Source organism: Petromyzon marinus, chromosome 31 (assembly GCF_048934315.1).
Source record: "Petromyzon marinus isolate PM22_M1 ecotype Great Lakes invasive population chromosome 31, UKy_Petmar_22M1.pri1.0, whole genome shotgun sequence".
NCBI lineage: Eukaryota > Metazoa > Chordata > Hyperoartia > Petromyzontiformes > Petromyzontidae > Petromyzon > Petromyzon marinus.
The window spans coordinates 12,431,053-12,458,515 of NC_133697.1; the positions used below are offsets into that span (position 1 = coordinate 12,431,053).

At 44.1% G+C, this 27,463-nt stretch overlaps 1 protein-coding gene across 1 annotated transcript; it reads left to right on the forward strand.

Annotated features, from left to right (window-relative positions):
* LOC116947865 (echinoderm microtubule-associated protein-like 2) lies at positions 1–27,451 on the forward strand. Its single transcript, XM_076071097.1, has 19 exons — positions 1–173; positions 8,795–8,823; positions 9,357–9,486; positions 10,819–10,968; positions 11,554–11,623; positions 12,570–12,680; positions 13,682–13,777; positions 15,200–15,334; positions 15,996–16,095; positions 16,415–16,566; positions 18,042–18,167; positions 19,226–19,357; positions 19,910–19,977; positions 20,136–20,224; positions 20,886–20,983; positions 22,030–22,117; positions 22,707–22,802; positions 23,370–23,500; positions 24,421–27,451. Exons 1-19 carry the CDS (start codon positions 124–126, stop codon positions 24,544–24,546), a joined length of 1,977 nt encoding a protein of 658 aa, XP_075927212.1. The 5' UTR covers positions 1–123; the 3' UTR covers positions 24,547–27,451.
* The last annotated feature ends 12 nt before the right edge of the window (positions 27,452–27,463 follow it).

The following is a 27,463-nucleotide window of genomic DNA, read 5'->3' on the forward strand; positions in this document are numbered from 1 at the left end:
AAGGGCGCGGGTGGGGACGGATCGCGACCACTCCGCGAGGGCGAAGCACGCTACGACTATAAACAGGAGCAGCAATCAAAGGAGCAGCGACGTACCCTAGTTGTGTGTAAAGTTTTTAAAGACATGGACAAAGGCAAGAAGTCGAGTAGGACCTCGGATGGTGGCGGAGCGAGGTGTGTGGGCCCTTTCCCCCCCCCCCCCTCTTTAAAAAGAAAAGTGTCAAAACTTTGCGGTAGCCCTTCGCGAGTTGTGCCCGGTTATGCAACTGTTAAGTTTGGTAAAGTTGTGTTTGTTGTTGTTGCTGCTGCTGCTTTGTGTAACGGAGCAACAGCGGACTGCAGAGGGAGGTTACAGTCCACGTGCGTGTTAAGATTATCACAAGCGCGCGCGTGTGTGTGTGTTGTGTACAGTAGTAGTTATCCAGCTGTCTTTATACTTTTCCCTTTAGGTCGACTCTATCTGAATGATGATTGAGCACTGTAATCGGTGATTTGAGTTGATGGTAGGTCTGGGAGATACAAAGGCGACCGGGCGCGTGGGCTCCGGCCACGCCTCGCTCGCTCGTGTTGGCTCTGCTTATTTTGACCTTAATACAGTAGTGGGTGCTTGCAAATACCACTTGACTATGTACTAAGTGTATTTACACAAATAATGTGTTCAATTTCGCTATGTGTACACACATGCGCCGTAGACACACTGCTGCAATGCACATTTCACCATAAGTACGAGTTATGCACTGCACAGGGTTACATTCGATAACCGATATGCAACGCACACAATCGCTCAAAATGTACACATTGCGCGTGCAAGTACGGCATTACGTATATACGCTATCTAAAGTCTGTTTTAAAGTACTGCATAGTGTATGCAGTGTTTTTTTTTTACATTGAAACATCAACTCGGGTGATGGCGTGGCAGTGGAACGGCACTTGGGGAGATGGGAGCGAAAGGCAGATCGGGGAGGACTTCATCAAGCAGTGGATTGACCACGGCGTTCGATATATAAAAAAACATGTTTACACATTAGCACAGCTGTGGCTACGTGCTGTGCGATAGAAGTTCAACGTAACAATGCGGCCTAAGTTTTTTTTGTTTTTAACCCGCCTGCCCGCCAAATATTTTATTGACACCTTTCGATTAGATTACATAATGTAATGTCCGTGCGTAACGTCCTACAGCGTCGTCTTTCTCGCTCGGCCTGAATGCGAACAACACGATGGCAATTTAGCATCTCAATCGCAGCTCATCTTTCGTCTTCAGATGTACGAGTTCAGTCGACTCGTCTTGTCGCAAGATTAAGTTAAGCCGCCTGACGCAGGCCATAAGGGGGGGGGGCTCTTCCTGTAACCGCATCTACATGCTGTGTACATGAGAACGTGTCGCGTAATGATTAACCGAGCGTTAGCATTCGTTATTACCGTGTTTTAATTAAGTAAAGAACAACGTTTTCCCCACTGGCAGTTGGGTGTCCGTTGGGTTTTCTTATCATCGACGTGAATCGATGCAACTCTACACCTACGTTGCTCAACAATATTGTGATGCATCTGGTACTGCGAATACCAACAATTAATGTACATGGCGCGTACCTTTCAGCCACCTTATCAGTGCCTACCTTGTCACATACTAATTCAGACCCTAATAAGGTCACCCCGTGCCCTATATGCATCTCAATGTTCATCCTGCAAATTCCCATCATGGACCTCAATTCAATTTCCCTGTACAGGAATAAACCGTATGGGTTGACAAGTTTAGCAGGCAGCAGCAGCCACTCGGTATAAACAACTATTATAAATACATTTCATTTTATTAATCCATTTACTAAATGTACTAAAAGGTTAGTAAATTTTCATATGTATAGTCACGTCATCGTGTCCTTTGTTTCACCGTGAATTTGCCCATTTCAGTTGTAGTTTATGGAGAAAAATTTACAGTACTTGACTCTCAATCCACTGCTGGATGAATGGCCCTCTCCATGCCGTGTGGGGGCTTCTTTGACCATACTTCACCCCGCTGGTCATGGTCTCGTGACCATTTAAAAGAGCATGCTAATATATTGATAACATGCCCGTTCATTTAACCATTAAGCGTGTCATGATAAAGTCTATCCAGGCGAGAGAGTGAGCTCCATCTATAACCCCCCGTGCGATAATCGTAAAGCCGAGAGTCTTGTGTTGTATGTGAACAAAGCTTATCAGGAAATGTGCCAACAGCGCACTTATCAAGCGCACACTTTGTTAAACACACTCGGTGAATGTTTCGCAGACGTTGCACGTTAAATAGACGGTACGGTCGGTGAAACGTCAATGAATTCCCTGGTCCAACCTGTGAAGTGAAAGCCACGATTTGACATCTTCAATTCTTGTATAAGCGGTGTTGTGTGTGTGTTTGGGAAACGTTTCGCAAAAAAAAATTGAGATGATGTTACGCCGTTAAAGAGGTTTATTTTGGGATTCGATCGCGCGCATACTAAATGTGTCGTTAAACCCGCCGCCACCCGACACAGCCAATTAGTAAGGTTTTACGTGACAAACCTCACTAATTGGCTGTGTTGGGTGGTGGCGGGTTTAACGACACATATTTACGCGATCTAACCCAACAAAAACCTCGTTATGGATAATATTGGTCGCGAAAGCCCACGACGTGTTAAACGTACGCCATAAAGTGCAGGGGTGACCCATTTATAAAAAAATATCGGGAGAAGATAACATTTTTATTCACAGCCTTGACGCCACGTCTCCCACCAATCTCACTTCACCGAAGTGCACCTTTTGTTGGCACTCCCTCGGTAAAACGTTGTCCAACGTAGCCTGGTCTGATTCCCTTACCAAGCGTTCAATGATGCGTTAGCCGAAGTCTTTCTGGCAGTGTGGAGTGGCGATAGTTTGTTTATTTGCTTTGTTAGCTAGTTACCAGGCTATTTTTTATTAGACGCTTTTTATTAACTCACTCTGGTGTATCCTCAAATCGTGTAACTCAATTTTTACCCACTTTCCAATGTGGCATCGACTGCAAACTTGGTATACTATGTCATACTGATGACAAGTCTATATTCTATCATTAAAAAAAAATCTATTTTTAAACATTATTTTGTATATGTGATGTTTCGGCTTGGGTCAAATTGTCCACGCTCAACTAACGTTGGCTGTAAATCACCACGGTCCCCTTACGTTATGGCAAGCTTCGGGGCTACTTCCTGGAGTTGTGGAGTTTTTCCATTACTATTACGGTACATTTCATTAAAGCGTGTTTTAAAAAAAGTTTTTTTGTTAAATATTACGTTTTCCATGGAGATCCGTGGTATGTGAGCCAAGCGACAGTACACGAAATACAACAACACATTGCAGAGGAACGAGTACAGGGCCCCCTTAAGGAATATTGCACACAAGTAAACGAGATGTTTAACATTTGTTAACGAAACGCATGCAAATCGAAAACAAATATGAGAGAAAGAGGCGCCGGAAAAAAAGTTAGGTGCAACAAGTAACCGCGATATTATTCTTAACAGGGATATAAGCACACAATTCGAAGAAAAGCGCAAACGGAATGTTTGAACAAGAGCTGCCATCAATATGGTATGCGCAGTGTATATATGAGCTGTCAATAGTTGAAACCAATGCGATGTTTGGTTATTAGTTGGGGACTGTGGTACTGGGCAAACTACAGCAGCACTGACTCGCAATGGCGGACTTTTTGAATCGACTCCCAAAGTAGATTTTTTTAACGAGTTCAAATTTGGGAATTGTGCAGTGGTTGATCTTAGGTCCTGCCAGCAAGGGAGTTGCATTTGCACTACAGTACTGCCTCAGGGCTTGGCATGGAAGATAACCCATCACACCATGTTCTTGAATATCATACTACAACCACTTAAACTTAAAACTGTGAATATATTTTTCGAGAGAATAACGTCGACACTGAAAAAAAACTACAGTACAAGCTGGGCGTCAAACCCTCCATTGGGAGCAATTCCACTTGTCCGCGTATCAGAAGTACAATAGTGTAATTGTATCAGAAGTTGACCTCCCCCACCAGTGCAATGTCACCATGTGTTGCTTGTATAAGATGTGCTTATAGCGAGCGTATATTGCAAATGTTTAGAGTTTATGATTGGACAAACTCGAATCACTTTGTAAAAACAAAAACAATTGTACAAAGAGTGTGTGGCCCTTGGTGTGGATGCACGCACGGTCTATAGGTATCGTTTGCCCAAATGTGTTTTTATCTTGAATGCGGGAACCACAGGGCCATTGCTGCAGAGTGATCGATAAGAGAGGTGTGGCCCCTCCATCGTGCCTCGACGTCTGTACATGCACCGTGGTTGCATTGGTGAACAAACCTCCTAACTCCACGCTCAATTGAGCACCCAATGCCATACAAGTGCTTTCTCCCAACAATCTAGTGCACTCCTTCCGTGCCATCAAGCATACAAGTACATTGTTATCCTGCAATACTGTGCCTGCAGTGGTCATCAGCAGTGAGCATTTAAATGAATAAACGTTAAAGGTGAGAATCTGCAATTTGCTTGTTCATGCCTCCTGCTGTCAGAACAGCCTCCTGCTGTCGGAACAGCTTCCGCTAGAGTGGGCTGCAGAGAGGCACTCGGTGGTATTTTAACCTCTTCCACTCTGGCCAGACGTCTTGGCAAAGTTGCGAGTACCCACACTTTATCCCACCACACGCAAATTGTCGATTGGCTAACGGTGGCTGCGTGGACAGAGGCTGGTGGATTAAAAACAAACCTTCCCACTGTTTCAACTGCCGCTCTGGGAGATCGAATTGGCGACCTCAAATCTTGTGTGCTTTCAATTATAGCAAGGCAGAAAACTTTTAAATTCATCCTGTGTATGTGTTTTTTTTTTTAAATTGCAATCCGGCAGCAGATAGTTGAACACGTAGGCGCTCACGACCAATATTATCCATAAAATGAGGATTTTGGGTTAAGTTGCGTATTACCGGCAAGATTATTATTAATTACTAGCCTTTTGCCCGTCCAAGGACGGGTGTATCGCAGTAAATCTGAAACTTGCAAGCGAAAAGCAGGCCGTGACGTTATTCATTGCATTAATGCGCGTGCAGTTTGTAAGGCCGCGGTGACACAGACCTATTTCATTTTAAGGTTATAATCCCTTGTTCATCATGACGTCCTTTTTACTTCGATGTCTCAACAACAGCCTTACGGAGATCACGTGATGACGTGAGGGTTCTGCCTTTGTAGTGAGGGTTGTAAGTTGACGCCGAGGAGGGGGGAGGAGGCGCCTCGGCCCCCCATGTGGAGTGATGTAAGCCACCAATTATTATGAATGGGGGGGGGGGGGGTGTCCATTTGGAGGACGTCACCTTATGATTATTAATGAGAGGGGAGGGTGCTCCATGTGGAGTGACATAACCTGTTCATGATTATTAATGAGGGGGGCTGGTCGACATGGAGTGACGTCACGAGCGTTGCACACAGACATTCTTGGCTCATAGTAGATAATAATGGGGGGGATGTCCATATTGAATGACGTCACCCGCTCATGATTATTAATGAGGGGTGGGGGGTGTCCATTTGGAGGCTGTCACCTGCTCATTAATATTAATGAGGGGGCTGGTCTATGTGGAATGACGTCACGAGCATTAAGGACAGACATTCCTGGGTGATTATAGTAGGTATAATTACCAGCGAAACGTCATACTAGACTCAAATTTTAACTGTTGTGGGTTTACTCTGCAACACACCCGTGATTAACTAGTAACGAATTTGCATGTTTTGTGTACGTGACAAATCCTTGGCTGTGGCGGGTGGTGGCGGGTTTAACAACGCATTCATATTGATGCGATCTAACCCAACAACCTCTATTACCAACAGTAGATGTTTCCCACGACTTGCCTCTTTAATTGTGGAATGTTGGCTGGATTCCCACTACCGGTCAATAAAATCGCTGACCTGTAAACATGTCCTCTGCTCAGCTTTATGCGCAAACAAAGCGAGGACTTGTTAAATGAGAGATGGGAATGCTTGTCAATGAGATGTGTATTTCAATAGAACCTTTTTATTCAAAGTGGCCAGTGCACAGTGCATTGTGCCACCACACCAACATCACAGTATCAGTTTATCCTGTCAGGTCACGTGCATTCCAATCCACATCATTAGAAATTAAGGTATAGTTACAGTAGTATAGTGTTAAGCTGGGTGGAATGTCAAGAGTGTAATTCCCAGTCCAGGGCCATCTCTGCTCTTCATCCCTCCAGAGTTGATTTAAATGAGAACCACTTGCTTCTAAGTCAACAGTGGTCCTATGGAGAGATTGGTTTCCACCATGATATGGTACTGTATTTGCATCACCTTCCCACAATCACCAATTGATATGGTCTCTGCCCATTAGGGTTGTAGGCATGTACTGATTCATCAAATCATACCACTTCTTATGCTCGATATATGTAATTGAAATGGTGTGTAAGAATTGATGTTTTTCTGTTCATGTGTAATGGATTCACATGATCTAGATTTGTATGGATTCACATGTCTGCACTAGAGGTGCTATTAGTCACAACAATGTAAAGAATCTTCATTCGAATCGTGGCAATTCATGGCATTGCTAGATATTAATCGGAAGAGCCCTACTGTCCCCGCCCATTTTCAGTGTTTTAATTTAATAATGGCATGTATGGGAGGCCTTTCTAGCAACTGGTATACAGTATTCCCTAGCCATTTGTGAGAGTAATTCACTAGCATTGGATTATTGGATATAGCAGTGAAACGACATGATTTGGTTTTCTGTGCAGTAACTTGCTTGATCGCATCGGGAGCATAGTTGATTTTTGTACACAATAGTTGTATTCGTGCGTGAAGTAATGTGGCACAGGCGTGCAAGTGTTTTCAATGGCATGTGTTTCAATACACGATATTAATTTTGGTCCTTCGTAAGAAGAGGATTGTCTGAAACTATGCGTAGAAGTATTCATAGATGCTAATCTAATCTTCCGAAACACATTTCAATTAATTTGAGTGGGCGCAAAGGCGTGACGGAAATTTGGTCCACTCAGAATGCATGACATTTGACCTGCCAGTATCGCGACATCTTAAATCTCCGCTCATACGGTGACATTTAATCACAGAAGTGGCCCAGTCGTGCTCGCGCTAATGATTCTAAATGCTTTCCTTATCAAATACATATTGTAAGTGAAGTTGATTTTAAAACCAGCAGCATGCTCAGTTGAGCCAATCGGTAGGTGTAATTCTTGTGTACAGGAGCCTATCGTAGTATATCTAGTGGTTATTTATGTCTGTTTCCAGAAGAAGAAAAAAAACTACTTGGGAGAGAGAAGGGGGAAATTATGTTTGTAATGATTTACCTTGTGTGTATGAAATGGTAAGGAATTAAAAGTATGTTCGAGTTCATATTTGACATGCTTGCAGTGCCCTTAATGCATCTCCTTTTGGTGCGCTGTGCAGTAAAGTATCCTTCACTGTCTCATGCAAGACCTGCTGTGTGTGCACAAAGTTGTCTGTTCAGTATTGAGTGATGTGATTCTAAAGGATGAGGTCGTTTCTGCAGACATCCTTCGCTTGCGCTAATGGACCAGCAAACTAATTGACGCAGCGGTCGGATAGGGCCTTTGCTGCAGTGCGGCACACAGGCTGGTCCCATGGGGAAGGGTGGAGGGCTTACGAGCGTATACAGCGGTGATTTGAATTGGAGTTGAGAGTAGGAGGGCTTTTGTGCCCCCTTGTAAAACGTGCATGAAAACTGCAGCAATGCAGCATTCACTGTATGCATGCATGTGACTGTGTATGAGTGGGGAGAAATGTCGCAGTGTTTCGCACACTGCGGTATAATCCTGGCTACCAAGCACAACACGAGCGGAAATCGGCATCTGCACTTAGCCAGAGCCCCACCCCTCGGTAGACTCGTCCCCGTTGTGGTGAACACCAGTACTGGGGGAAACGTGGTTGTGTGTGGGGAGCGGTAGTGTGGCGGTTAGCGTGCTGCGCTATGAACCTGACAACCTGGGCTCGATTCCCGGATCGCGGTCCACACCAGTGACGATCCTGGGCCTCCCCTAGGTCGACTCAGCCTAAAATGAGTCCCTGGTGCGGTGTGTAAACATCGATTTATTAAAATTAATTCCACTCAGTGGTCTATTATGCATTGGGTGGTACACGTAATAATATATTCGTGATTTATGTAAAAGATAGAAAATATTTGTTACATTTTTTTGGCTAATGTAATTAGAAAAAAACTACAAATTAGAAACAATAAAAGCAGCAAAAGGACAATCGAAACCAAACGCACAAAAATTATTCTTGCATAAAATTGCGACCCGGACTTTTGGCAATGTAATTGTGTGGAGCTGGCAGGTGAAATAATTGCTATAGTGTTTAGTTAAGCATATATGCAGTACTATAGATGTGCAAAGTGCTCAATTTATCTTCTTTATACTGTCATGTTAAGATGTATACTCTGAGTACCTATTCGGAATTGTGGGATACCAAGAGGCAGCCATCCACTTATTTCAAGTCTTTATGTAAGATATGTTCATATCAGATGAGGAATGATACTTATTTTAGACTGTGTCCCTATGGGGGAGGCCCTATCCAAATATGGATACAAATTTCTACTTCTGTGCCCTAGCTAATACTTCAACCCAGGCCACTGGACTTCACAATGCAAGTGTTAGCCAACTACCTTTCCTTCACTTCTTCTTACATATTATACACATACGTGTAGTATATTTACGATTGTTCATCTTTATTTGGGTTGACAATGAGCTCCACTTTTATTTTTAACGTTTACCTGTTTCTGTCTCTTTGCAGCAAAGCCAAAGAGCCTACTTTCAACAAAGGTAACAAATGTCCGCTATTAATTTGTAAAAACTGTACAGTAGCTGTAGCCTCGCGTCTATCAGATAAGCTGGTTTAGTATTTGCGAATGGATGCTCCGCATGCATTGTGGACAGGATAAAAGCCTTAGCTACATGGTGATGTAATGCACCGTATAGATTAATCTCTGGCGCGGTGAAGCCTTTTGTCAGCTGAAATCTGACCTAGTCGGTCTGTTCATCACACGCACGTGCACACACACACTGTATACCCTGGCACAAGAACAGTTTTTGAAGTGCCCATTGATACGCTTATAAAGGGACGTGAATAATGCACGCACTGGGAGGATATTGAATTGTGTTAAAACATAAATGAGCTTGTCATTCAGTTGATGGTGGACACAATGGGAAAACCTGAGTAAAAATAACAACATTAATGAAACGACGGCTAAAGTTGTAATGGTGGTTTCCAAACAGTCTCATCACTGTTAAATGTGGTGAAATTATACTAGATTGTGCTTGGCTTTATTTCATACATATGCACTTATTTATTGCAGAAGATGGATACGTGCGCATGTACCTGCGTGGGAGACCCATCACCATGTTCATGCCTCAGGACGCAGTGGAGGGATACAAGATAGGCGCGAAGCTGGAACTACCTGCAGAGAAACTCTCCCTTGAGTGGGCGTATCCTGGAAACCTGCATTATATTTAGATTTGTTTTCCTACGACAATTAATATAAAAAATTTCGCTCTTTGCAGTTACACAACAAATTTTGCCAAAGTTACACCTGACCAAGTGTTTGTGAAAGTAACGGATTAGCGGCCCCCATCATGAAACAAAGTTGATATATTTTTCATTATGTAATATAAAATCTTTCTCTGCAGCAGTGATATATAGGATGCGCCTTCCTGCTTGAGATGAACTTTTAGTGTGTGGAAATAAACTAAAACGCCTGGAGAAAAGCCTCACCTAATGAGGGGTTAACACTCAAACGCTGCAGAGACGGACAATCTGACAACCTATATGATAGTCAAACAACTGTGTAGCTATTCGCAGTTGTACAGATAGCTCTCCGTTGTGTTTTCAGGTTCTACTGCGTGTTGTTCGGCACAATGTCCGTTTTGGCTCCACGTTGGTGGGTTCATTTCCTGAAGAAGCTCCCGGCACGTGGAGATAAACGTTGGGCATCGTACCGAACGACACGTGGTACAACCTTAAAACAAATTGGGAACGATAGATACTTTGATTAGAGGCACGTCTTCTCTTAATAAACTCTAGAAAATGCTCATTACTCTGCAAAGAGTAGTTCACTGCAAGTTACGTGTGCTATCTATTTATCCCTCCAGGTGGATAGTCTGGCCAATTATTGTGCAGTTATTGATAACCAGCCTATGATCAAATCACCCGGAATACGTCCGACCTCTTCAGATCTCGGCAGCTAAGCAGGCTTTATTCCTGGATTGCACTTGGATGGGTGACACTCATGTGCTATGGACAGGCGTAATAGACGTTTAGGGCAGTAGAGGGCAGTGCATAAAAGTCCATTGTTCTGCACGTCCTCGACCTTCAACGTGCACTGACCACCATGGTGCCGTATGGTCAAATAACCATCAGTCCAAAAGGTGTGGAGAGGCCCGTCCTCCACCTGCAGCGTATGTTACAGAAATGGTCTGTATATCCACGTATACATTGGCAAGCTTGCCGAGACCGTCAACTCGCTTACTAAACTGTTTAAATACAGGCGGCCGCCCGGATCGAAACCCAGAATCTCGGCAGTGCCGCAAAGGCTGCATTCGCCCATTGAGCCAACAATCCATCTCCCAAAAGTAAATGCGTTTTCAGGCAGTTGAAACATTCCCGGTGTGTTTGCCTTGCGTTAAAAGCGGCAGGGCCCTTGAATAAACAACAGGTAAAAGTCCCAGTGGTTGCCCTTGACTCCCCACTGCCTCTCGTCCACTCCCTCCGCCATGCTGGTGGGGAGGGAGGGGTCGCGTTGCTACGGGTGACACCCACAGCTATGGCTACCGTGGCAAGGACTGCCGCGCCAACGTGGAGCTGCTGCCCTCGGGGGAACTGGTCTTTTTCGTGGCAGCTGTGGGCGTGCTGCAGCACGTGGAGAGTGGCGTGCAGCGCCACTATCTGGGCCATGATGATGACATCAAATGGTGGGCCATCTGCCAAGTTGGCTACTCCTGTTTGTGGCATGCGCTTCCCGAACGCCCGGGAGTTCCGGTTGCACCGGCCAAACCACAGAGTGAGATTTGAGCTTTGTTGTAAAGACATTGTCAGCCAGTAAAGCTTGCACAGCCCATGTGCTATAAGAATGTTGCAAATATCAAACATAGTTGGTGTGGTTGTAATAATGTGGTGGTTTCGCAAGAAATCGCACTTGTCTGATGGGACCAATCCAAGGTTGCCTTGCTTTAGCAACTGTTGAATTCCCATTAAGTGGTGATTCATTTGTCAGTGACCGATTCTGGAGACATGATTGGCAGAAATCACCACTGTATTGGGGAACTGATAATCCTGTTTGTTAACCGTTCTTTTAACAGTAAGCTATCCAAATATTCATCCTGTATGTATCCTGTACCTTGAAATTAAGTAGCTATTTTTTTATAATTGACCCAGTCATAGATAGTGATCAACAATATTAGCAACAATTTAGATATTTTCTTTGCACTTACGCAAGAAACGGGTGCATTGTTAAGTGCCTGTTTCTGTTTAAACGTCTGTGTGTGTGTTTTTTCTAGCATGGCCGTGCATCCGGACAAGGTTATTGTTGCAACTGGGCAAGTGGTTGGGAAGAGCAAGGATGGGAAGGTGAGTGGCGTGCCTCTGTGCTTGATGGACAAAATAGGAGTTGGCTGGTTGCCGCATGGGGCTTGTGTCATGTCAGCACAGAGCCTGAAACCAATTAAATCCGTGGTTCAGATCCAGGCAGTGGCGATTATGGTATCAGCCCATTAACCAACAACTGCATACAAAACGATAAGTACATTAGGTTTGTGACTTTAAAATAATATATTTTTAAATTCAGCCATTTGTTAATCCACCACTGAATTATTCCCCCACCCCCCATGCTCTGTTGGTTACGGGGTCGTTGGACCGTACCGATCATAGCGGCTGAGTGAAAGGGCTCAGAACCAGTTCTGATCTCCTGTGCCACTGACGTTAGTCGTGACCAGCAATACAACCCGGATCACCAGGGTCAGTGCAATGCGTGTTGCCGCTGAACCGCCACCTTTCACTGCATTATGTTACGTTACTTATAAAACCTAGAAGTGTCCAACCCTGAGAACAAATTTTTTCTCATTCAGGTGCCATGCAAGGGAGAGTCATTTCAGAGTATAAAACGGCGTGCCACCTAGTGTTTGGCTAAGAGGCCTCTTTATTGATGTGAGGTCAGAAAGTTTTGTAATTTCGTTTCTTCCCAAGAGTTTTCAATGACAATGTTTTACTCTTTTGCTGTGATGCTGATCACATCATTTGAATATAATTATTGAAATATTTACATATGAATTCAGTTGTTGGACAACAATTTGGGTGAACGGTCTTATTCGGTTTATAAATGGGAAAACAAATCTTGTTTGTAAACAAAACGGTGCATGTGAAAACTGTGCAAAACTTCATTTTCTGTTTATTTAACCAAAAACTAGAATCGTGGAGCCAGTGGGCCACCGATTGGAGAAATTTGACAACACAGCAGGAAAGTTAACGATATAAAAAATGAAGTGAAAGCTAACGGCGCTATCGACTTGTGTCTCAGGTGCTTCCTGCCCACGTGCGGGTGTGGAGCTCCGCCTCGCTCGAGACGCTGCACTTGATCGGAGGAGGAGTCTTCGACCGGGGCGTCCTTTGCATTTCCTTCTCCCGAGCCGTACGCTCATGCCATTTTCACATTTACTACTCTGCAGCTCATACTCTGCGGTTTTAATGCTCGCTGGTTTATTTACCGAATATTCTGGTTTATCGCAAACTTTTTTTAGGTTTCTCCCGTTATTTAAAATAAAAATTGGAGTGTCTCATAATCCAGAATGTGGCCTTCATTGCCTCCACCAGCCACATCCATCATTGCAGGTGTGACCAGATTTGGATAACTTTATTAGTACCGGGTAGTCAACTTCATTGCCATTGCACAGCCACATCCACCCTTACCCTGTTCTCTGGATTATGAGTCCACTTTTTTTCCCACTCTGTGTTTTGTAAATGTATGCTTTAGATCCTTATTTACCAGTTGCTCAGGGTGTCGTATTCTCTGGAAAAATGCTATTTTATTCTTTTCAAAATGACCCCAAAAGTTTCTGGAGGGTCCTGCCAGGTTTTCGTAGAAGGGTGCGATGATAGCTTTGTCTATTCCAATTGAGTAATTTGACACTTAATAGTAGTGTTTTAAAGTTTGGTAGCACCAACAGAACTATGCTGAAATATGTTAAGACCTGTTCATTCACAAGCCTTGTGGGCTGTACTCGATCTTGGCAGCCTTAAGGTGGAGTTTTCAAATTTCACATTTCTTGTAACTGGGTCCATTTGCTCCTTATCACAGCCACTGTTAGTTTCCTGATAAACTGTTAATCATGTCATCCACCATAGAAATAGAATGCCACGCCAAGTCAACTCGCTGACCGGGATTTGGTCCCGCCACCTAATTTCGTTGTGTTACATCATCACCCAGTCGGTCAAACATCGCGATGTCATTCACGCGCTCTCAAAAATCAATCTAACTGAAGTCATCTGATCCAAGGACTAAAGTGCCTGCTTCAGTTGGTATTCGGGAAATAGCTTTGCAAGCTGGGCTGGAGCCATAAGTAATGGTTCATAATAGATTATCTTGGTCACAGGCAATAAATAAACGTTGTTGAACATAATCCGTGTGCGCAGGGTGGCGGTGGGCTGCTCTGTGCCGTGGATGATGGGAACGAAAAGATGATTTCTGTCTGGAACTGGAAGAAGGAGACGAAGGTGACCGACAGCAAGGTGAGTGGGAGAAGTTGTGACCATCGTTTGTGAATGATGTCTGCGCGCAGGATTCGCGGGAGGCTTGAGTTAACCCCTAACCCGGGATTTTAACTTGCAATGTAACTGTGAGTCGAGCTCTAAAATATCAGGACGACTTGGCCTTTAGCTGGGTACGGCTCACTGATAACCGCTAATGCAGGCTTCGAGCATCAGACTTCTCAGTGCATTTCTGAAAGGCGTTTTTTGATGAAAGGTTCAAAGGTCTGTCAAGATGAGGGCATCAACAGCCACCAATGAAAACTCGGAGTAACGTCAACGACCAAATCCCGGTTTGTCATGGAGCAATAACATACCCCATACCATGTCAACCCATACGGTTTGCCCCGTATTCTTATACAGGGAAATTTAATTTTCGGGTCCATATGGCATACAGCTGTTTCAATTCGGGCAAAAAAAATCGTATGGCTAAATTAAAAAAGTCGTGGAACAGCATCAGCATGCAAGATCACAGACAGTAGCATGATAAGTAGCATAATTGAAAACCACTTCTCAAAATCAATATATAAAACAGTTTTTGTTTAGTAACATCATTTTTTTTCTATATTTGTTTGTGGTTCTCCCTTGTGATGGGACTTTGTAGGATGAACGTTGTGATTTATAAGGGCACGGGGTGACCAATAAGGTCTGAATTGGTCTAATAAGGTAGGCACTGATATGTAGTTCTGTTAGCTAAAGAAACCTTAACATAATTAAACTCATTCTTGGTTCTTTCGGTAAGTCACGTAGAAAGGAAACAATAAAATATATATAAAATAAATATATTATTTTACTGTTTCCCTTCTACGTGACTTCACCGAAAGAACCAAGAATATGAATCCCTGCAGTCACGAAAGCTTTAAATCAAAATCTAATTTAACTCGTAAAAATCTTGCTGTGAGTAAATTGAGTGGTTCAAATATCACATTTTGGGTGATATTTTCTTTTACGTCTTGTTGGCAATAGCCGATAACATCCAATGTCGCACCTGCAACTCGCAGGAACCCAAATATGTTGGAGCTTGAACCCAGGACGTGATTGTTGTTTGCTCACGGTTATGGCATTGAAAATCGGCTCTAAAGCCACATTGAAAATGCGTTTCGCTATATTATTGTACTTGTACTATTTTGATTTTGGCGTTCTCTGGTCTGACACTTGTGAGACTATGCCATAAAGAAGGATGTCTCTGGTGTCGGCCAATCGGTTTCAAAGACAATGCCGTTTATTATCAGAGCTTTGTTTGCATGTTCACCACAAGTATGTGTGGTTAATTCAGACTTCATCCCCTTGCAAAAGGTGTCTATTTGGTGTTTGAACATCTTAACACCTGTTTAATTGCCACAAAGACAATTATTCTTATTTTTCATACGTTCTGCTTTGTGTCCCGATCCATGCACCTTGCAGTGCTCCAACGAGGTGGTGTACTCGGCCGACTTCCACCCCAAGGAGGAAAACGTCATCGTCACTTGCGGAAAAAACAACATCAACTTCTGGGCACTGGACGGACGCAACTTGAGCAAGAAACAGGGCATATTTGAGGTGACGTGCGTGGCTGCAATGTACAGTCTTTCTTATGTCTTCAATATGCACGAGCAGTAATGACATTGACCTAGGGTATGGCATATTTGTATACTGATGAGCTATTCTGAGGCCAAAACATTTCCATTCTAGCATCTTGTTATGCAGTTGCATATAGATGCTCTATAAATAATTCTCAATGGTATTGCGTTTTATGTATTTCATGATGTGGATGCTACGTAAATCCTTTCTTTATGGCAATATGGCTCAGCCCCATGAACCAACCGAATATGTGACAGTATATAGGCAATACATTGTGGCCATCTCCGGTGATAAAAGGTGAAGAAAAATTAAGCAAATTAGATTAAAAAAATATTGAGTAACTACGATGAGCATATTGCATACCTTGATAAAGAGAAATATTTTAAAATTTATGTTGAACAACTGCATCTGTTCATACTAAACTTTGATGGTCCATATAAGTCATTGTTTACATTTTTACCTCAATGACCCTGTCCGCATGTGAGCTCATTCGAGCCAATCCCAATGATGTTGCGTGTGCAGCATGAGAAGCGATCAACACGGTTGCCAGCAAGGTAGCGTGCATCAGACCAAAGTGCAACTCTTGTTTCTCAAAGGAATTCCTCCTGTAATGAAAGTGTGTCTCCTGCCACCTTTGCAGAAGCATGAGAAACCCAAACATGTCCTGTGCTTGATCTACCTCGACAACGGGGATGCTGTTTCTGGGGATTCCAGTGGAAACATCTACGTATGGGGCAAAGGTAACTGCGTTAAATATCTCGTCGTCATACGAGTCCCGAATGTCGAGAGTTCAAATCCTAACTGTGAGTTTACTATATTCTTTCCGTCATATAAATTAATGTCACTTAATGGGAAGTGAACAGTGGTTGTTGTCCTATGCCCTGTAGGACAACCACCATTGCTGGCCTGTGCTATAACAATCTGGATTTTCCACCGCTATCAGGACCACTAACAGTCATGAAAAGTTGACCGAGGTGCGGTGACCTCGGCGGCATTGGCCATGATGACGTCTTCAATGAAACGATATTTGCGACGGTGCCCGATCCCCTCCGCCTGCAGGTGGTTACCGCATCACGCGCGCCATCACGGGCGTGCACGCCAGCGGGGTGATGGCGCTGTGCGAGCGTGCCGACGGCACTTTCATTTCCGGTGGCAGAGACGGCCACGTTGTCTTCTGGGACTCGAAGATGGAGAAAACTGGAGAGAGCCGCGTGAGTTGGTGGGGTGAAGTGTTGATGAGTGGGGTGGTTATTGACGACAGTGTTGTTTCTCACGATGTCGCCAACACAACCTGTCAGCCACATGTATGTATGTATGTTGAACTTTTTTCGCACCGTACGTAGCCAAATGCTCATTGTAGGTGCGGGGAAAAGACAACAAACGAATTGCACATCTCTAAACCTTGTGAAAGCCACCCTCACCCTTGCGACCATCTCTCTTCTGCCACTTCCTTGCCCCCATTCCTCTTCTGAAACCGTTATCTTCCTACTCTGGTCACATCTCGCCTCGACTGTTGTAATTCCCTCCTACCGTCTCCAAATACCCTCCAGCCTCCGGGATGGCCCTGAATGCCACCGCCAGACTTGCCCACCTGCATCTGTGAACAAAAACACATCGCCCCTTTGCTTACACCCCATGGCTGCATCCTCAATTCAATCCAGAGCCAACTACAAGACTGCTCTGATTGGTTTTTAGATCTTCCATGGACTTTCCTCTATCTGCTTCTTTCATATAAGTTTGGTCATAATCCAATCCCCTCCCGATGCCCTTCACTCTACAGCTCTAGCTCCATACTGCAAATGAACCTTTTCTGCATTTTTATGTTAATCTCATATTTCTGTCATTGTTAATTCCCAGCATTACATCATTGTCACTTGTATTTCCAAACAGTGATTCTATGCGCAACGCGTTAAAAGGGCACGTGTGATTATTTCCCTGGCAGGAGAGGCGGTGTTGGCAAAGCACTCAATGAATAAACGATAGCATTGTTGCAAGTCGACATCCTGGTTAAGGGCCGAATTAGCCCAGAATCTTACCGGGGCTGATAAAAAACGAGTGCCACTGTTTTGGGAAAATATCAGTGGCCCTTGGGGAATCATCAGCGGCCCTCCTCTGAAAAGGATCGTTCCAAAACCGGGGGAATGTGGAATTTCTGTCGCTGGCTCAGAGCCACGAACAGGGATGAGTGCTTGTTGCCCCAGTGTCTGATTTGAGTGACGTGGCCGAGCTTGTTGCCCGCTTGCCTCTCGTTGTAGAAGTGTGTGGTTGAAGGCAAACGGCCTCCCTGGTTAATACAGTGGGTGTTTTTAACCATAAATGTACCATCTGCATAACACAGGGCACATTAAACATCCCATGAGATAAATAAAAAATGTGGTCCAAATTTACCAAAGTTGATAGGTTACTCGCGAATTACTTAATGGGGGGAAAAAAATCCACGTAACAACATCGCTCCCCTCTTGCCAGACTCATGCCCACTTTCAGGCTGCTGCTGAATTCACCTTGTGCCATACAGATACAGCTTCCACCATGAGGTGCCATTGGCTAGAATCCCACAAGGCTCCTCGAGATGTGATGCATGGGAGGCACGGTGTAAACCATGATGATTTGAGCGGGTAGAAACTTTGGTTCTGATTATTTGAGAATCGGTTGAAGACTGGTGATGGTCGTTGCTGTTGCCGTTCAGATCCCCAAAGACCTGGGCACCGTCCGGTCTCTGGCTGATGGGGCCGATGGCTCCTTCTGGGTAGGCACGACCGAGAACGGCATTCTGCAGGGGAGCGCGCACGGGGAGTTCTCCCCAGTGGTGCAGGTGAGGTGCTTCTGTGAAACACGCGCTCCGTCCTTGCTGGTTATACGCCAGCGCTGCTTTCCCTCCCAGCCCCACGCTGACCTGTGCGTCGTATGTGGTCACATGTCTGTGTTGTGCACTCTCTTTCGTGTGCTTTGCTCTTAGAGACTTGCCCTTGGTAAAACTGGACAAATTGATTTTTAAAGGCTTGTCCACACCTTGGGAGACAAACCAGTGAAAAAAATTACTCTTGCCAAATATGCTAATTGATATTTCTCTGACAGCTATCCGTCAGCATCCGGACTGCCAATAAAATATGTGCGAGGACAAAAAGCATGTTGAATAACATTTTAACACGTAGGCTTTCGCGAACAGTGTTATTCACAATAAAGATTTTTGGGTTAGATCTCGTTATTATAAATGTGTCGCAACCCTCCACCACCCGACACGGCTAATCGGTAAAAAATGTGTCACGTTAACAAAACACCAATTAGTTACTTCTTCAGCCCACCGGTGTGTTTGAAGAGTGAATCCACAACATTTAGAATTTGAGTACGACGTTTCGCTGGAGGGTTGCGACACATTTATAATCATGCGATCTAACCTAAAAACCTTTATTATGATTGTTGAATAGCGTTTACTTAATGAATTTGTGTGCATGGCTTTTCTAACTTGTTTAAAAAAATGGAGTTCCAATTTATAAGTAGCATGCTGCATCTTATCTTGTCCTATATATCAGCACTCACAGATTCACTCCAGCCACTCGCTTTTCCTCGCTACTGCCATGGTTACTGTTCCCATGAACTTCACTCATTGGTTCATCCTCTATTGTTGAGGACTCTTGTCGACCAGACTGTTTTGTCACATACTGTGTTCACCACACTGCAAGTCAAAACGCCTCTCTGCTTCTTCCCTCGCGCCGCTGCTTTTTGGATCGTCCCTTTTGTCAAGTTCTTATCTCGCTCAATTCAAGAAACGTATAAACCCTCATTTATTAGCTGCTTGGCGTTTGGGACTTTTGGGCTTGTGCTAAGCGACCGTGATATAAAAAAAATGCCTTGCTTTCTTGCTTGTGCCAGGGCCACACGGACGAGCTGTGGGGCTTGGCGGTGCACCAAAACCAGGATGCCTTCCTGACCTGTGCCCAGGACAAGCAGGCCATACTGTGGAACTCTGCCACTCACCGTCCCACCTGGATCAAGACTCTGAAGGTCAGAATTTGCTCATTTGCCTCTGGGATCATCTGATTACCTCGCCTGTGTCAACAGTGGTCGGCAACACAGATTCTACATTCCCATGGAAACGAGAGTTGACCCTATAAAGTAGCTCGTATTTAAGGGTGCATGATAGGCCTGTGCCGACTCTTGAGTCTAAACGTCCCCAATGTTTTATTGGTTATTGGAATTTTTAGTGCATTAATTATTAAGTCATCTGCGAACAAGACCTGCATAGCTCATCAGATTCCTCCAGTCCAATTAAAGATTCTGATTCTGATCCCCCAAAGACTAGCATGGCATCGGTAAGCTTTCATCCAGCAGCAGATTGGCAAAGGGCTGTATATTACTATGAAATGTGTTTTATTCTAGATGCTATCACAATGCACGGAAGAATATAAATATCCACAGGTAGACGGAGAAAAAGACGAGCACAGGGTAAAAAACTAAAGCGAGATACTTTGGATGCTCATTTATAATCAGAATGACTCGTAGTGTGAATGGATACATGCGAGTTGTTCGTCGTCGCTTGTGTTATGTGTGGCTCAGGATCCGTTGCAGTCGGCTGACTTCCATCCCAGTGGAAAAGTGGTTGCCATTGGAACACAGGCTGCAAGGTATTCCTGAAATGTCATGAAACGTGAACACACACAATGGAATTACGCAGGCTCGGTGCATCATCCAAACTGTTAAGAAAAGTATTACGTGCCCGAGTGTACTAGTACACATGTGTGGTTGCGTGACCGTGTCTGTGTGTGATTATTCTCTGTGACAGCTGGCTGGTGTTGGACTTGAAGACACAGAAAGAGTTGCATCATGAATCAGCTGGCAATGAGCAGATTGCTGTGATGCGCTACTCGCCTGGTATGAGTGTCACTATCCCTTAAATGATCCAACCTGGTGCTGCAGTGAGAGGTCTTGAATCAAAATTGTAAGGTTCTCAATATAGCTGGGATGTACGAATATATATGATGAATCGATTACACCATCGGTCAAATTTCACTCCTAATCAGATAATACAAACAATTTTTGTTACACTGGGCATGTATTGGGGTTTTCCATTTTCGGGTCGGCGGGGGGGGGGTGGCACTATTTGTGAACGAGCCTGAATAATTGGACACAAAAAGTAGTCCATTGCAAGTATTGGTCGATTTAATGGATTCAATCTACTCGCCGTCCCAGCTCGAGTTGCGAGTTAAATTCCAGGTGGCGGTAAACTCGGGCGACCACCTACACGGGATTCAAAGAATGAGAATCATGTTGTGGGAAGTGTACAGTGGTTGTCATGTGAAATGCCTGGTTCCCGTCATGGGAATGTGGAATGTCTGCCATTGGCTGTTTGGATAAAATGCGGGTACCACAATGTCTTACTTGCTTGTCCTGCCAATTTCTGGCACAATTTCAAACACGATTGCTCCATCTGTGCATATGTGAAGCACTGTATTCGGAACACATGTTGTTGTTCTGATTCAAAGAACCTTGGCAAAGGGTCGAATTATTTATCTACTTATGTATATGTTTTCAGATGGGAGCCACCTGGCCGTGGGTTCAAATGACAATTTCATCTATGTGTACTCCGTCTCGGAGGAAGGGCACAAGTACAACGCTGTTGGGAAATGCACGGTAAGTCTTGGGTCATGAGAAGCACTCTGCTACACCAGGTGCATGGCCACTGGTGTGTCATCGTCATGATCATCATCATCAAAGACGAGCGCAAGCGCATTTGCCACTCGTGGCAAATATGTGCGGTTTCAAAACCCCCAGCCACCTCGGTTAATATTCCAGATGTATTAACCATAGCATATAAGCCCTATGCTTCACAGTGAGCTTAAAAGTTTCGGTGGCATTATTCTAAACTAAGATTATAAGCTATTTTTATTTTACCATGTAAGGGCCACTGAGCTGTAAAGCTCTTTTTCAGAAGCGACCTGGCTACAAATGATAGCCCAACGAAGTGGCTTATGTGTAAATTTATAGCAAATACTCTAAAAGCATGTTTCTAAATATGGAGGGGAAAACCGGAGAACCCGGTGAAAAATCCATGCGACTACAGGGAGAACATGCAAACTTCAAATATGCAGGCATCAGGGTCGGGATCGAACTCGCGACCTCCTGTATACCAGACGAGGTAGTTAACGTCTCGCCACCGGGAGATATTCATAAAAGAGCTGGCCACGTGTGCGGCTGTCATGGTCCAAAATTATTTTGTAGTATTCCTTCTGGGTGCTCCAGTTTTCTATATTCCGTGCAAACCACCACTTAAGTAATTGGCCATTCATCCCACTGCAGGGCCATTCTCAAAAAGGTTTTCAGACCGAGACTTTCCTAGGTATGATAACAAATCAAGTTGGGTGGCACTATAGCGGAGCACGAGTCTTGCGTTGGAAGATTGAGAGTTCAAATCCTGTTCAAGGGTCAACCGAGCCAATCATGCAGGGGTGATAAAATAAAAAAATAACTGCTTTGGAAGAATTTAACAATGGTTGTCCTGTACAGAGTCTGACTTCTGCCAGAGGAAAGTGAAATTTCCGCTCCTGGCTCAAGCACACCAAAAGCGATGAACACCACCCCTATAATTAGCGAGAGAACGGAGATGCGTAAACCCTTTAACATTATTTGTGTGCCGAACCTTGTTTTGTTTAAAAACATTTCCCCTTGTCAATTTTCAGGGCCACTCGAGCTTCGTAACGCACCTGGATTGGTCTACAAACGGAGAGTTCCTCATGTCCAACTCCGGAGACTATGAGACCCTTTACTGTGAGTTTGGACATTAATCAAATCGCAAAAATGTATTAATAATAAAGCTTTGTAAATAAAGCCCGCTTAGCGATGGAGCATTAATGTCGGGTGAAGAAGAGTACAACTTTAATAGCAAGGGGTTCAGTAGTTTGTATATCACAAGGCAACTTTAATAAACCCGTGAAAAACGAGTGATGTTCTATTTCGTGAAAGATGTGTATTTGGTTCATTTGTTCATATTTTTGAGAAGGTACAAAATGAAGAAAAAAAACTTTCTAAACTGCAGAACATTCTTTTAAGTTACCTGCTGGGGAATTCCATCGCTGGCTCAGGACCGCCAGCAATAAGTAACGTCCAACAATAGTTTTGAGTATGAGGACGCTTAAATATTCATAACGATAGCGGCCTGGGCCAAGACGATGAAAGATTCGATGCACCAGACGTCAACGTGTGGTTCAACCCAGCCTCTGGGTCAACCCCGTGGATTGGGAGGGTACCCAGATCCCTTGGATGCCTGCCTCTCTCTTTCGACGACGCGCATTCGTGCATTGAGTGTTTCCAAGCCATCGCGCCGCTGCCGTTTATTACTCTTTGTCTCCTCCTTTAGGGACTCCGGCCAACTGCAAGCAGGTGACGGCCATGGCAACGGTCCGGGACGTCGAGTGGGCCACGATGACCTGTGTGCTTGGATTCTCCACCTTTGGTGCGCATTCACCCCCAACGAATTGGCGCCCTTGCTTTTTTCTTTTTTAAACGTCTCCTTTAACGTACGGCACTGTTGAAAAATGATTCCACACGTTTACTTTGCCGGGTCTGTATTGGATGGGAGCGATCATCTTGGAGAGCTCTAGTCCACCGAGGCGTTCGACACTTTGAGTCACAAAGACGCCATAATGAAACTGCAAACGGTCACGAAGGAAAGAACGCATCCATGTCCGACTCAAAGATTCCATACCATCAATAGCGACAACATATGCCGGTCACTGTACAACAAGATATTTAGTTCCAGGGATTGGCCTTATCAGCCCACTGCATACCCATAAACCCTGAGCATCATCACTGTCCATGGACGATCATCGTACTCAACCTCGAGTGATCCCAGATGATGATGATTGTATGGAATGGCAGCGTGTGTGTACATTCATTCGCAACGTGCCGGCATCACGATTGGGATGCGACTCAGAATTGAAGAGCTCTCTGGTTTTAGTTTGACTTTTTTTCGGCGCAGTACCGAGCCGAGTCTCTCGGTCGTGTTTGTTTCCGCGCGCAGGCGTGTGGTCGGAGGGAGCCGACGGCACCGACATCAACGCGCTGTGCCGCTCCGGCTCGGGCAAGCTGTGCGTGCTCGGCGACGACTTCGGCAAAGTGCGCCTCTTCCGCTTTCCAGCCTCGCAGCCCAAGGTGAGAGACGCGGGCCGTGGCCTCCGCGTCGAGAGCCGTGAAGGGCGCAAGGGCGAATCTCTCGCGCGTATGCTGGCGCGCTGACGCGAGTTGCACGGGCTCTATTCCAGGATGAGAAATATATCGGCGCGCAGACAGAAACCGAAATGGTAAACGGGAGCGAATTGTTTAGGACGTTGTTGAATTAACGTTGCCAGGTGATTTGCTGTAATTTTTTGGCGTCAATGCAAAGCATCGCCACATGTTTATGCCACAGTCTATTAACTATTGTCACTGCTGTGCAACTGTTTGGTGATCGTCTTTCTAATGGGACTACATTTGTGAATATTTTTCTGTTTCTGAAATTTAACCTCGCACAGACACCTATGGATACATATTTTACAAACTTGTATACATAATACCAAATGAGCATTTTACAAATACATATTGTTGTATAGGTCGGCATTTTATGTCATTATTAGAGTGAACTTGAAAATAGTGTTTTCTTATTTAGCTCCAAATTTCTTCAATCAGATTTCCAAATTGTCCTCTTTAGTCACACTATTTGGCTGCGTCTCAATGGTTCTGATTCTGGCTTATAGTTAAATCTGAAGAAAACTATTTTCAGAACATTCAATTTGTACCAAATTAGTGGAACCTATCCATTTCTACTAAAAATAAAACAGGCTTCTCGCCTGCATTTCCTCATACAGGCCATTGGCTCCTCGCATCGGATTCATACTGGACACCTGTGAAAAATAATGATAAAAACTGCTTTATAGCTCATCGGATTCCTCCAGTATAAGTAAATATTCGGATTTTGATACATCGTCAATGATAATCCTTTGGCTTTGGTTGTAAACTGCAACTTTTTACACGTAACTGCCTCCTTAAACCGCTTCCCCTCTGCCCCCCCCCCACCCCCCCGGTTTCCCCTGCAGGCTCCCAGCCACGCTTACGGCGGCCACTGCAGCCACGTGACCAACGTGGCTTTCTCCAGCGACGACTCCTTCGTCTTCACGACCGGCGGCAAGGACATGGGCGTCCTGCAGTGGCGCGTGCAGTGACGGCCCAGCGGCGTGCTCGCCAGCCCTTTGCCCCAACCCCGAACCCCGTCCACCTCGTCATCCCTTGGCACCCTGTCACCATGATTCATTTTAAGGCAGAGGCACCGTCATCTGTGTATGGTAAAATCTGCAGTGCAAAAGCATTGTTGTCATGCGATGTATGGCCAGCAATCGTTTCATCGCTGTGGCTCATTTTATTAATGTCTATGAATACCTGATCTGATGTTACACGTCACTGCTAAAACGATGCGTCGCCTCTTTCGTCATCTCTGTGGCTCGCTCCGATGAGTTTTGTCAGGTTGTGCCACCTGTTGTTCGGCTCCCACAGTGTGGAGAAGCTCCCGGCACGTGGGGTGAATTGTCGGACACCAAGCCGAACAGCAGCGCGATACAACCCGAAAACACATCTGGGAGGACCTTGCAAAACGACCACATTAAACTTGCGCAACAACAATGCCATACAGTTTATGAAGGAGGTTGTCGCTTTGCCTCTGCTTTAAACAGGCCACTGAAATATCCCCTTCACTCAATACATTTGCAGTCCATTTAAGAGCAGGTTTTCTGCTTCGCCATAGTACAAGCAGAGTAGTTGTGGCAACGTACCACTCCACGCTTCCAGGTGTAACGATCTTCTGAGCCTTTAATATACCTTGGTCTGTTTACATATTCAAGTTTGCTATAGTGGACAAATAGTCTGGGCTGTCATGCTTTGGCCAGTGAAAGTTACATTTCCAGATTCTCGTGGTGGTTCCTACACGTAGAATATTGGTCTGCTTCTTGCAGCTCATTTACAGATTTCTACCCTCGTTTAGCCACCACGCGTAGCAGCATGCCTTAATGCAATCGTAGTGCGTTGGCTAGCATGTCGTAATTACCGTTTGAGCGGTGCATTATAACCTCAAAATATAAAAAAAAATTGAGAGCGTCTTGAAAAGATTTATCGAATGTCTTTTAACAATCGTACTGTTTGCGTTGTTTACGTTTTTTGTGCAGTTTGAGATAATCTTTGAGGATTTGGTAACATTACCGGTCCGCTTGCGTAGGTTACGATCCTGTGATCCCATGCACTGATTAACTTCTCGTCATAGTATAACAATTCGGTCTGGAATGTCCAATGAGATTTTTGTACGACATTTTAATTAATTGTGCTGGGAGACAAGTCTTTTGAACTTTGTAGATTCCACGGTGCTGTTCTTAAATGCAGCATTTGTTGGTAAAGTGATACCATTCGCTCGTTTTTCAAAGCACTTTAAAGTACAGCACACGTTTGGTAAGGGGTAAACGGCAATGGAAACCCAGCACAAATAATTTTAACAATGGGGAAAAAAGCACACTTGGTAGTCACCATTTTAAAAACAGGTCTAAAAGCAGTACTTTATTAATTTGTGTGTGATGACTAGGTAACATGTCAAACAATAAATATAATCAAAGCAAAATACTGGATCAAAACTACTGTGTAAGAATTGCGCTATAAATCGCAGTACAGTTTCAGGAATGCATCGAATTATTATTACTTTGTAACTTTGCAAGTGTTCATATTATTGAGTCTTTCGGTAAAGTCACGTAGATAGGTTTCTTTGACTATGAATTCCTGCAGTCACAAAAGCTATAAGTCAAGATTTGCAAGTGTATTTACTTCATGATACAGATATGTAGAGGCACTTTAAGGAGGGAGAAATGCATAGATTGGTGGTATACAACAAAGTGTCACTTTCTAGACGACTTTTCTGGAAACTTTTTTAAAGTAACGTAGAAGGATATTTCCGGAATGCCTCTTCTCAGACTCCACCATGGTGCAGGTGATTACTCAAGTTAATAGATGCAAATTAAATCATTACAGTTTAACACGTCGGCATTCACGACCAATGTCATCCATAATACAGGTTTCGTATGTTTTTGGGTTAGATCGTGTAAATATATGTGTGCCGTTAAGCCCGACAGCCAATTAGTATGGCGAAAGACCTATTTGTTTCCGTCTCCAACACACCGGTGTGCTGTTCTCGTAACGAATTGGCATTTTCTGTTTACGTGACAAACCTTACGAATTGTACGTTTCAGGTGGTGGCGGGTTTAACGAGACATGTATATATTTCCGCGATCTAACCCAAAAAAACCCTGTATGGATAAATCCATACACGTTGCACACCCTTGTAATTTTGTGGACATACTTAAGATTGCAGCACAGCACGATCGAGAGGTGAATGGAATGCAGTATTGACACCATATTGCTATCCGAAAACACGGTATCTACTGAATTGATATAATTAATTAATGTTTTTTTAATACCTAATATTTACACATTAGCAGGGATATGTTTCTGTAGTTCCACACATAAAAAGCACAGGTGCATTCCATAAATGGTTTCCCGATTGTTTGGCTTAGTCTTTTTTGTTTCTTAATAGGATGTTTTACTAATTTACTGCGTTTTAAGATTAATAACCACATCTGATAAAGTCATGAAGCGATTCTCTAATTTCTGATTGACTACTACAGATAATAATCTCCAGAAATATTGACTCGTTAACATTTCAGATGCATGCCAGATTGTTCTTGCGTTAACCTCGCCAATTGCTGTGTGTTTTGACTTGCTGGGGTTAAGCGTTTGAAACGAATTGAATGTAGGCATTACCAACATTGAAAATGTTCCAACAAGATGTTTGCACGTTCACTATTTAGGCACATTTATAGATGCTATATACAGTGCTTAAAGATGGTCAGAAAGTGCTGAGTTGCCCAATGAAACCGTTTTGATCGTTATAATTGCCATTGACGAGCATCTTACGCATATCCTTGGGGCAGGCGTTGTTATTTGCTCTGCTGATCCATCTTAAACATTTATTTGGCTGCACGAGCGAATTGCTATACTACATTCACATGTCAGAAAATAAATGTTGGTTTCACAAGGCCGATGTGTCTG

What these genes read in the sequence shown, in the direction of transcription:
- LOC116947865 (XM_076071097.1), top strand. Translation starts at nt 124, where the DNA reads ATGGACAAAGGCAAGAAGTCGAGTAGGACCTCGGATGGTGGCGGAGCG. An exon ending in AGAGCCTACTTTCAACAAAG is followed by an intron (nt 8,824 to 9,356) that starts GTAACAAATGTC and finishes TATTTATTGCAG; the next exon opens with AAGATGGATACGTGCGCATG. An exon ending in AGAAAACTGGAGAGAGCCGC is followed by an intron (nt 16,567 to 18,041) that starts GTGAGTTGGTGG and finishes GTTGCCGTTCAG; the next exon opens with ATCCCCAAAGACCTGGGCAC.